Source organism: Trichomycterus rosablanca, chromosome 5 (genome assembly GCF_030014385.1).
Source record: "Trichomycterus rosablanca isolate fTriRos1 chromosome 5, fTriRos1.hap1, whole genome shotgun sequence".
NCBI classification, from domain to species: domain Eukaryota; kingdom Metazoa; phylum Chordata; class Actinopteri; order Siluriformes; family Trichomycteridae; genus Trichomycterus; species Trichomycterus rosablanca.
In genome coordinates, this window is record NC_085992.1 from 41,300,562 (window position 1) to 41,313,450 (window position 12,889).

General features: G+C 34.9%; 1 protein-coding gene across 1 annotated transcript; it reads right to left on the reverse strand.

Moving 5' to 3' along the window:
* Positions 1 to 3,327: 3,327 nt before the first annotated feature.
* On the reverse strand, positions 3,328 to 11,697 carry ppifa (peptidylprolyl isomerase Fa). Its single transcript, XM_062996177.1, has 6 exons — positions 11,450 to 11,697; positions 9,572 to 9,602; positions 9,378 to 9,466; positions 8,510 to 8,606; positions 7,396 to 7,471; positions 3,328 to 5,240 (listed from the first exon to the last, which is right to left on the reverse strand). The coding sequence occupies exons 1-6, from the start codon at positions 11,588 to 11,590 to the stop codon at positions 5,105 to 5,107; spliced, it is 570 nt and encodes a 189-aa protein (XP_062852247.1). The 5' UTR covers positions 11,591 to 11,697; the 3' UTR covers positions 3,328 to 5,104.
* Between the last annotated feature and the right edge of the window lie 1,192 nt (positions 11,698 to 12,889).

Consider the following 12,889-nt stretch of genomic DNA (forward strand, 5'->3'; position numbering starts at 1 on the left):
TGCTGCTGTTTGACCTTCATCAGTGGTCACAGGACGCTGCCCATGGAGCGCTGTTGGCTGGATATTTTTGGTTGGTGGACTATTCTCAGTCCAGCAGTGACAGTGAGATGTTTAAAAACTCCAGCAGCGCTGCTGTGCCTTATCCGCTCATACCAGCACAATACACACTAACACACCACCACCATGTTAGTGTCACTGCAGTGCTGAGAATGATTCACCTCCTAAATAATACCTACTCTGTGGTGGTCCTGTGGGGGTCCTGACCACTAATGAACAGGGTGGAAGCAGGCTAAAAAGGTATGAAGAGAAACAGATAAACTATCGTCAGTAATTGTAGAACTACAAAGTGCTTCTATATGGTAAGGTGTGCTGATAAAATGGACAGTGTGTGTAGAAACAAGGAGGTGGTTTTAATGTTATGGCTGATCGTGTATAATAATAATAAGCATTTTATCCATTTATTTGATCAGTGGATTCCAAATTCCCTACATGGGACAGATTGCTGTTAGTGAAATTAGAATTATTCTTAGCATTTTCTTCTTTCCAAAACCCTGTGATGTGCTCTTTATACTCTTACAGAGGTCGGGGAAAGATAACAGGTAGTGATATAGTGTGCATGCATTTACAGTCCAAGTGCTTTAGTGCATTTGTTTGTCTTGAATTACGTATACTTGACTTTTATAGCTGTCTTTCAGTGTAAACTTTTTTTTTATGAAAGGTATGTGTATTTTGGAAACCAGTACAGATGTTGAAAATATTACAATTTGAAATCAGATGCATTTTTTTCCCTTTCAAAGTTTAATGTTTTGCTTTGTGTATATATTTGATGGCCACGGTTTTCAAGTAATGTTGCAATATTAAATTGTTTATGCAAAAAAGGGCAGATTTTTGAGTTACCTATAGAGCTGGGAGGTTTTTTAATTTTGTTCTACAATACTCTTGGGTTATATCCTACAGAAATATTTATGGAAAGTCTTTCTGTTTTCTTTTTTTGTTTTGTATAAAATGCAACAGAATTACACTATGAAGGAAATATTGATGTTGACAGAATATTATTCAAAGGCTGGTACATAATTATTCCGCCATTGTAAGCCATTTTATTTGTGTTGTGTTTTTCTTTTTTAGATATTATCAATATATACAGTATCTTTTCCTAATACACATATACAAGTGCTTTAAATCACAGTGTGTGCAGAATGGCATGAATGACTTTAATAGCAGTTGTAGGAAAGCAATAACGTAATAATTAACACTTCATGTACAAGACTGACTCACACCACTGAGTCAAACTGTAAACTGTGATGCATGTTTTTCATTTCAGAGTTAATGCAAAGCAAAGGATTATAAAAATATACTTTCAATTTAAAGATTTACTTAATTGTGTGGGACAAAGAACTGTAGTTGAGTTTGCATGTGCATGTATTTTAACAGATTTAAGAAGTATACTTTTGTGCAATGTATTATTTAATATTAGTGTTATTTCTTGGAAAAGGTATTTCATAGTGTTCACCTCACTAATCACTGACATTACAATTTAATGCCTTTATTCACTACTATAGGCTATAGCAGTTAATGCATATTTACTGAATGTACTGATCCGTCGCTCACGTGACACTTAGAAACTCATGTTTATGTTCATGTTTATAATATCTGTAACATTTTTGAAACCATTTTGGATTGGGCAGAGCAACAGAATAGCTTAATAAAAAAAGTGTTTTTTTTTAGAGAGAACAGTTCTGTTGCTCAGTGTCCATGAAATGGCATTCCGATATGTGCCTTATTTGTTAGTAAGAAAACTCAAATGCTTTGTGCTTATATAGTTTGTTGAATAAAAAAAAATCAAAATCCAATTGTGTCCACTGCTTTTTTTGTGCAACAGCATTATTGTATTATTTAGCACCTTCAGTAAAGTAAACACCAATGTATGTTTGGGATTAATATGTTGTGGTAGAAAAACCCTTAATAAAATACTCTCACACAGAGGCTCTGTGTATGTGATAACCATAATTATAACAAACATCTTTTTATACTTGTTGGTGACCTTGTAGGATAGTGGAAGATTCCACAGTTAACAGAGATGTCTTAGCTAGAACATAGAAACTGGTCTAAACCAGCTAGAACTGGGTTTTGGAGGTCATACAAAGCAATTGACGCACTTTTTTTTTATCACATACACCTTGTTAACATTCTATTGTTGCAGTGTTATTGGAATATGACTACTGGCAAAAATGCCCTAAGCATATCTACATTTTCTAATAAGTAATTGATTATGTATTAATACTTCTAGTGTAAATTAAAATATTTATCTCACATTGTAAAGAATACAATTTTGAGGAGTAAAACTTATGTGGGAGACATTTGGACAACTCCAACATCAGGTTTGAATATTGCTGAGGAGGTTGAAAATTTTTCCTTCACTTCATACTTTTAGTGCACTTTACTAAAACAAATGAATGTATATTTTTCTCTATAAAAACACAGTACAAAAAGACATCTCATTTTTTGTACTCGCATAATAATGTGTGATGATTGTAAACATGTGAGAGCTACATGAGAAAGTTAGACCTTGGCAGTGGCACTGTCTTTCCTCTCAGAGCCAAAGATCTGTAATTGGACTACATACTTCAAATCACTTAAAACTTCACAAGAGGGTGGAGGCCCAACTTATATCAGGTTTATTTTACAACAATGCAGACTTAAACTGAACAGGAACGTGAGCGTCTCTATGGCAACTGGGTAATCTGAGAAGTGGAACAAACCTTGTGAGGTCAGCTTGCATATGGTTTCATTTAGGAGACTGAACTCTTTTCACAAGAGCTTCATCGTTTACTTTTAGGAGACATTACTCTGATAAGCTACAACTCCACCTCCACCTTTAGCTTAGGTCTGTGGTGCAGAGGAGCTGGTATGTATTGGAACAGGAAATCTAGCTTGCATGCCATCCAAAAAAAAATCCATTCTTAAGGTGGAGATGATTTATGGCCACAGATATGATGTCACATCCTGTTCCAAGAGACAGGATGCCCAGGCTAAATAAAGGTTTTCAGGACACATTATAGCCAGAATAAAATTTAAAGTGTTCTTTTAGGTTATGGCATAATATGGTAAAATTTACTGCAAAGCTAAAAGTTTGTTGAATATATAAAAGCCCACAATTGTATAATCTGCTGGGCTGTGCTTATGGGAGGAGATTAACAAGGGTTGTACTCACATCTGGAAAACAGATTTTTGGCCATAAGGAAACCATACGAAGAGAACACAAATATCTTAAAAAAAGACTCCATGTCACCATCACTTATATGAACAATTCAGTTTATTAATGCACATGATACATGTACAGAACTCTGAAGAGGTACATAAAACACATTCTTGTACAATCTTCCTTTTTTAAAACCAACATTAATGTGTGCAGAAATTCTGCATGTATTTGAGTTAACTAGGTAAGATTCAACATGCAGTGTAGAAGAACTGCTTACACAGTAAGCACCACTGTAACATATTTCCAAAAGAGGCCCTGATTAAGTATTCAAATAAGTTTAGCTACTTTGCTATCATAATTGTAAATAAAACTTAAAAAATCATGGATCTTTGGTGTAATCATTGTACAATATAGGGTTGCTACTATAAAGTAGTGTGTAAATGCAAACAGATTGGTTCAATGAAACTGCTAAGAGGGTAGGTACTAATCTGATGCACAATTTGCACCACAGCTGTAATTATTGCTAGTTCAAGAGAAAGCTTATTAACATTTTATCAGAGTCAAAATTATGAAAATATATTGCTTATTGAGCAGCTTTGTTTCAGCGGTATAAAGAACTAAGTATTACTTTATACTGCATTCTTTATACTTCATACAGTTTCCAGCAGATGAAACATTTTGTATTAAACTTTCAGTTACTGATTTCGAACCCACACAATTGGCTGGGTGGCACAGTGGCTAAGTGGGTAGCACTGTCACCTCACAGCCAGAAGGTCCTGGGTTCGATCCCCAGGTGGGGAGGTCCGGGTCCTTTCTGTGTGGAGTTTGCATGTTCTCCCCGTGTCCGTGTGGGTTTGATCCGGGTTCTCCGGGTTCCTCCCACAGTCCAAAGACATGCAAGTGAGGCGAATTAGAGACACTAAATTGTCCAAGACTGTTCGATATAACCTTGTGAACTGATGAACCTTGTGTAATGAGTAACTACCGTTCCTGTCATGAATGTAACCAAAGTGTAAAACATGACGTTAAAATCAAACAAATAAACAAACACATTTGGCTGACAAAAAATAATCAAGCCGGGTGTGAGGTCTTCCGTCGCACACTCACAGTATATGAAAAAAAAATGTATGCATACTGTATATAGCGCTTCTTAACCTCGTGGTCAAGACCAAACGTGGGATTGCCTGATGGGGTTACAGGATATTTAAACAACCCATTAGAAAAGAGTTCAAATCTAATTATAATCCAGTTCATGAAACACTGTAAAATAAAAAAGCCATAAATTCTTAAATTACTTTTTTATTTTGGAACTCCTGTCCAGCTAGATGAACAACTCAATTAATCAGCTCAGTACTAGCAGCTCAATTAATCTTACTTTTTTTTAATGAGAAAATTACAGCTAGCACGTAATGAGCACTTATTTGCATTACTTCATTGGAAAAATAGCCCACCAGAGCAAAAGTGGTGTCCTAATGGGGTCAGGAAAATATTAAGCCCTTAAAGTAAGGTCACTGTCTAAATAAAATGGTTTTAATATTTGTTTTTAACAATGGACAAACATTAAAAGATAAGAATTTTAGGACTAAGATACACTAGAAAAAGAAAGGAATTTTTATATACAAAGGCAATTATTATTGTTCTCTGGGATTTTCTTCCCTCTAAATAACAGGCACATGCAAAAAAAAAACAACAAATTATATTATTTGTGCATGTTTAAAAAACAGCACATATTGGCTTTTAAGACCAATGCTATAAACAACACATGGCTGGTTAACATGTCATATTAGGCAATTTCATTCAAATGTATTACTGAGCATTTAATAAAACATTTTACATTTTGGCTTAAGATTAAGGACTTACAAGAAAACAATCAGTTGTCAGATCTGTGCAGTGCACAGTTCAATATTATTTAAGTTCCCCACAGTCTGTAATGACTAGCTTTTTAAGTGTTCCTCCATCATGCAAACCATATGACTCCATTAGCGTGACAGTTTCCATGCCCTCTTTCACTTGACCAAACACAACATGTTTGCCATCGAGCCTAGGAAAAAAGAAAGCACATGAAGCACATACTGATTTGTAAGAGCTACATTACTTTCTGATTAATGAATTACCACAAACAATACACCAGAAACACAGCAGTAATGCACTGGTTCACATTTTTCATCTCTGTATTACTGCCTGTCCATTTACATGTATAAAATGATGACTACAGTAGATTCAAAAGTATTCACACCCTTGAGTTTTTGCAAACTTTGTGTTGTGGATTTGATTTTGAATAGATTTAACTGCTATTTATACCCATGATTGTACTGAAGATGCACTTAAGCACTATTAATAATAATGAGGTGACATTACTTTGGTGCTTTCTGACAATCTATTAAATAATCAAAGATAAAATATTCAATTCACTACAGTATTTAGACCCTATTTAATACCAAGACCCCTTGGGTGCAAGTCTTTTTTGATATGTCACTACAACATGTGCACACCAGGATTTAGGCAGTTTATCCCATTATTCACGGCCTATCCTGTCAAGGTTGGCATGACAGTCAGATTGGCTGTATGCTTCAGTTACTGACTTTGTCATTAAGGGCAATTAAGTGTGGAATGATGGGTAAAATGGCAAATATTACATTTAAAATGTGCAATAATTCAAGGGGTTTAAATACTTTCTAAATGCACTGTAACTGCAGAAAACATTTTATTTGGGAAATTATCAACAGGGGTCCATAAATTTAAGTAAAAGTTAATTTATACAAGGCTAAACTTAAAATAAATAAATAATCTATTAACTATTAGCAGTCATTTTATTTTGTTGTTGTTAATAATTGATTAAAGTAGGCAAAAGCTTTCCACCACTTTGACATCTTAACCATCAGTGGTAAAGTTTAGGTTCATTTCTGTTCTTGTGACTTTTGCCTTCTTCATATTAAGCTGTGCCATCTTTTTACTTTGTTTTTTCACTTTGCTTACAGGGCTTTCAGATCTTTCTCACTGAGTACTGCGTAAGCAGCATATTGAATATTAGTGTTTCTCTCATTATATGTTCAGCATACAGGTTGAACAGGAATGGTGACAGAATGCAGCTTTGTCTTACTCCTTTGCCAATCTGTTACCAGTCTGTTTGTCCAATTTCTATCATGACTGTGATGTGATTAGAATGATGAGATGCTCTGGTATTCCCATTGTCCTGTGGACATTTCATAATTTTGTGTGGTCAACAAAGATTAAATATTTGATTTAGTCCATAAAGCACTGTTCCTTTGCCTTTTCTTAATTCTCTACACTACACAGACCCAGAGCACAGTCACATTGTTTTAAACATGTCATGATGTAGTTCCACAGACATTTAATGACTTATAGTCAGATTTTAAAAGAAACAGCAATATTTTTCTTGATTTGAGAAAGTGCTGACTGTATTTCAGTAAGCATTTAAAAACAGCAGCAGGTGAAGTATTCTGAGCTGTCATGTTGTCATGGGGATAAAATAATCAGAGATCGCATTACCTTTTAGTACAAATAAGGTGCGTGGATCACTGTGACAGCAATTTTGTGTTGCATGGGTTACTGTTACAGGCAGTAGTGTTTCATACAGCAAATAATACATTAAAAAAATGTAATAAACTCCCTGTGTTTAAGACCATCTGTATAGTTGCTGTTTTAATAATGTACACAGCTTTAGAATATTTAAGTATTTTACGATTGCAACAAGGCCTGTAACTATTATTACATAATCGCCCAATTGCAATTATTTAAGCTAATTGTGATTATTTAAAATAGCCATTTTACAATCATACATCTTAATGCATTGGCCAACAAGCTATCACTATTAATGCTTTTATTTATATATTTAAATCACATGGGTGTTGTATATTTAAATCATCCTTTTGAACAGTCGTACTTTCTGAGTTTGATAATAAAGCAATGATATTCAGTTAAGCACTGATTATTAAAAGCATACCTAATTAATATTCCACCAAATAAATGATCGTTTTTACTATATAAGCAAATGAGCCTGATGTAAGATATCAGAGTATGCTGTTTATGTGTTCATGTGAATAATCAAATAACTGCTGAAATCAGAAACAAAACAGATTATTAATAAATACATGTGGACGTACTTAATGAAACAATTGAACTTAAGTTAAAATAGCAAAGCTACTAAGTTATTGGTAAAGAATACTTTGGAGTACCATTCTGTTTTAACTGTGCAGATAAAAAACTGAGATCCGTTGGTGTTGGGCCCAGAATTTGCCATTGACAGCACACCTGAGAAACGTAAAAAAGACAAACAACATTACAAATCAGTCTCTCCATAATAGACCACTGCAATAGACAAGAATCAGGATGTACATATCAATAAATACTGTAAGACTGAATGATTTAATGTGCAAACTGTTATCTAAAGCTTTACAAGAAGTAGCACATCATAAAAAAGCCAGGAACACCACACAGAGCACATCTGGACTGAGTAAGTTATGCCTCTCTGCTGTAATTGTATCCAGGCAAGAACTACATATGCTGACACTATTTGCCCATATCAATCCATCAGAAGGTTTTGTTGGTTTAAGAATCGCCTGGCACGATAAGTGAACCTGGATACACTGATGTTGACATGTTCTGAAAGTAGGTCAGATTTGTAAAAAATCTCATGACTTAAAACATGTGCCACCATCTACTGGTATAGAATAGAAGTGAATATGGACGCACCAACGCTATTATGTTAGTTGTAATGGGATGTGGACAAAATCCCAATTTCATACAGAGCACGACAGATGAATTATATTAGATTAACTGCTGAGACCTGGAAAATATTTAGATGTTTTAAAGGGAACTGCAGTCATACCCCTTTGAAATCAAATATTCAAAACCCATTCATTTTCCCCCACATTTAGTTTCACATTTTACATGCCATTCTAGCTGAGAAGTGCAAATTTAATTAAAATATATAAAACATGGTTGAAAAAGTGACAATTTCCCTGATTGGTTACTTTGTATAGCCCAACTTTAGCCATCAGTCTGTTTGGATATGTTTCTATGAGCTTTGCTCACCTAGACTGAGGGGCATTTGCCCATTTTCACTGCAGAATTGTTCAACTTCTGTCAAACTTTATTGTGAGCATCCATTCCTCATTCAATTCTGACTGACTGCCCAGTTCCAACTGATTGCCACAACAATGCTGGCACCACCACGATTCGAGACTATGGAAAGCTAAATTTCTGAATAATTCTTCAATGTACAGAAAGTTTTGGGGTTTTATTTCTTTGGCCATGTGTGTATTTAATGTCATAAATCTGTTACATTACCTGGTCCAGTATGTTTCAACTTGAAATTTTCATCTTGAAATTGTTTTCCATAAATGGATTTTCCACCAGTGCCATTATTATTTGTGAAATCTCCACCCTGTAAGCATAAAAGTAACAGTTATTGTCTAGCAGCCATTATAAATTATATAGTTTACAATCAAGCAGACATATTGGAACAATACATATGGTTTTATACGCAGTATTAGGCCAGTTTTTTTTTGGGGGGGGAAGGAAGAAAAAAAAAAATGAAATAAAACATCAATACAATGAAAAACTAACAAAACCATGAATAAAAAAATCTTAATATACCTGTATATAAAAATTTAACTATAATAGTTTACAAATTTTATTTATTCTTTTTATGAACATTGGAGGTTGGCTATTTAAAACATTATAGAATATAAATAAGTCATATAGGTAGTGGTCCATCACCTAAAGTGTACTAGAAATTGGCTGATGCAGTCACACGATAACCACAATGAGTCGATCAATAGCCGAATAATTTCAAAAGAGGGATTTATTTACAAGAAATTATTCTTACTGTAATTATAAAGAAAAAATGTTTTTAGTTAGTTTATTCTTACTTTAGTGACTCCTTTAAACTATTTTGACATTGAAAGTGTCAAAATAAGCTGATGCAGTTTTGTGCTTAGACAAACTTACACCAGACTTTATTATTTGATTAGTCTTTTTCAAGTAAACATATCTGCATGGTGTAAGATTTAAATAAAATCTTTTTTTATTGCTATGCAGTTGAAACAAGGAAAATACAAAAATCAATGTAATGTCTGAAATTAATGTTTGTTTGAATGAATGTAAATGTCATATAATGTACTTTTTAAGACATGAACAGGTCATGAACACATACCTGACACATGAACTCAGGAATGATTCTATGGAAAACTGAACCTTTATAACCAAACCCATGCTCTCCTGTACACAGGGCCCTAAAATTCTCTGAAATACAATTTAATCTCAGATTAATTCGCTGCTTCCCTTTTGAAATATAAGACAGATAAGGGTTTATTGCACACATATGGAAAAAAATATATATGGACTTACCTGCTGTTTTGGGAACAACATCTGCATAAAGCTGTATTAAAGAAAAGTAATGTTTTAGTGTTTCAAAAGCAGCCACAAAGTTTACACTTTACTTTTTTATTTAGTCTACACAGTGAAGGGAACAGAGTGTTTAATCATTTCTGTTTTTGTTATTTAATAAACATTCAGTGCACTTGTTCATTTATGTGTGGGATTGTTTTTACATATGAGTTCTTTTGACTTTGTACTTCTAAGTAGGAACAGACACTGTTTATTTCTAAGCAGTAAACAATGATATGTTAAAAAAAAAAGAATTCAGACACAACAAGTGATTAATACTTGTTCAAAAGCCATTGTTTACTAAACAGCTTCAAATCTAAAATGTAATGGTTTTGAATTGTTTAAAATATCTCTGGGTCACAGCATAATTCCATATTACCAATTGTAGTTATTTGTTTCACTATTACTTTAAAGAATATATATAATGTTTGGTTCAATGGTGTTGGCTTTTCCCCCTATCAAATGTCCAGGTTACTGTCCAGGTCTTTCCAGACAAATACAGGTACCAGCATAAGCTATTTTAGTTATATCTATATCTAGAAGAAATCCTGGAAGATTCTGAAGTGACCGTCACAGTCGTCTGACTAGAACCCCACAGAAAATCTTTGCCGGAATTTAAAGAAGATGATTGCAGCACACAAACTTAGTAAGCAAAATTAGTAAACCGGAGGCCATCACCTATGAGGAATTAAAAGATTCCTAAAGTGTCTGGTTATGCATCACATTTGCAGCAGGTCATGAGAGCAAATGAGTGCTCTACTAAATACTAAAGACACTTGTTATAAAGGGGGTTAAATATTTTGCGGTAGTCATTAAAAAAAGGCATTCTGTGTTGAATTTGGTAAAACCACTTGTTATATTAGTTGTGTTGACTTATTTAAAGTGTTTGGTTAGTTTGATGCAAACAGCTAAAAGCTTGTACATTTTGCTAATAAACAGACAGATAGATAGATACACTGACAGTTAGGCAGGCAGACAGATAGACAGACAGAGGCAGAAAGACAGATAGAAAGCTAGACAGACAGACAAACGGACAGAAAGACAGAAAGCTAGATAGACACAGACAGACGGACGGACGGAAAGCTAGATAGATAGACAGATAGATAGACAGATAGATAGAAAGCTAGATAGATAGACAGACAGACAGACAGACAGACAGACAGACAGATAGATAGACAGACAGACAGACACAGATAGATAGATAGATAGATAGATAGATAGATAGATAGATAGATAGACAGACAGACAGACAGACAGACAGACAGACAGACAGACAGATAGATACAGTAGATAGATAGATAGATAGATAGATAGATAGATAGATAGATACAGTAGATAGATACAGTAGATAGATAGATAGATAGATAGATAGATAGATAGATAGATAGATAGATGGATAGATAGATAGATAGATAGATAGATAGATGGATGGATGGATGGATGGATGGATGGATGGATGGATGGATGGATGGATGGATGGATGGATGGATGGATGGATGGATGGATAGATAGATAGATAGATGGATAGATGGATGGATAGATGGATAGATGGATAGATAGATAGATAGATAGATAGATAGATAGATAGATAGACAGACAGATAGACAGACAGACAGATACACAGATAGACAGAGTAAGTGACAGATATACAGACTGATAGACAAATAGACAGACAGGTAGTTTATGAGTTAAGCAGGAGAATTGACTAGTGTGAGTGTTTAAGTACAAGGGACTGAGGTCGGTGGACTTATAACAGTATTTATAACAGTAACAGTAAGAGATTAACAGATACAGACATTACAATAACGGAGTTTGTAACTAATCGCTTGAGTTTCTTACTTCAATAATGATTCTCCCGATAAATTCTCCATCAGCTGCCATGTCAAGGAAAACCTCAGGATTTTTAGGCGGACCTGTGAGCAGTCTTCTGGCAGCCAGAGCGACTGAGCAGTGTTTTAAACGGTTTTTCATCTGTAACATGGTGAGCACTGAGCAGCAGGTTAGGTTTGTGTATGGTATAAAATAGTAGTGTGTGTGTGTGTGTGTGTGTGTGTGTGTGTGTGTATCTGTGTGTGTGTGTGTCCTGTTAGCGGTCACACACCGCCGTCACCACCGAGTAAACTGTCTTACCTAGCTGAGCTAATACAACATCGCCCTCACTTGGTTGACTAATGGGTTACAACGCTCTGTGTGTCGAGTATTTTACTATTTTATTAATATTTTAGTTACTAACTGCTTCATTCGTATCAGGGTTGCGAGTCTGCACCACTCCAAGCAACTCCAAGCAACATGGCAGAAATGTCTAGTTTTTAAAAGGACACCAAAGTATCTGGAGGAAACAAACAAAAAGACATTCCAATAACTGGAGAACAAAATACATTTTTAAACACTAAAAAAAATTTAGTAAAACAAGTGTGTTGTATGTTTGTTAGGATTAACATCATGTTTTACATTTTGGCATGACAGGAACGGTAGTTACTCATCACACAAGGTTCATCAGTTCACAAGGTCATATCAAACACAGTCTTGGACAATTTAGTGTCTCCAATTCACCTCACTTGCATGTCTTGGGAGGAGACCAGAACACCCGGAGGAAACCCACACGGACATAGGGAGAACATGCAAACTCCACACAGAAAGGACCCAGACCGCCCCACCTGGGGATCGAACCCAGGACCTGTGAGGCGACAGTGCTACCCACTTAGCCACCGTGTCTCTGTGTTGTACGTTTGCAACGGTCCAAGGTAGACCATTTGTTGTTAACATCCTTCCTGTTAGTCACATTATAAACACATCCCACACGTCAGTATATCCTACATGCAAATATGGCAGCCTCTAGTATTAAACTGCCATTGTTGTAAGCTTAAAATAATAGCACCTATAATAGCACCTATTTTCATTCGTTTCTGGTTCATCATTTAGCTTATAAATTCTACCCATTCACATTTAAATGTAAATAATGTCAGTCCTATACAGAGTTGTGAAGTAGGAGACAGTAACTTCATCCTAATCTGTGGTTCAAAAGCATTGGTAAAGTTGTTGTAAGAATTTTTAATATCCAACCAATAATTGGATTTCAATCCTGTGATCCTATAGCAAGTAATCGTGGCTGGCAATAAAGAAATCACACTTGCAACTAGTTTAAATTGAGGAAATTTAACTTAATAAAGAAAGAAGAGCAAATAATTGTCAGAGGGTGTGACGACGAAACTTTTGCCAAAGCATAGCCAATTTCAACGCTATAAGTCCATCTCAATCAATCTTAATGTTTATAGATCT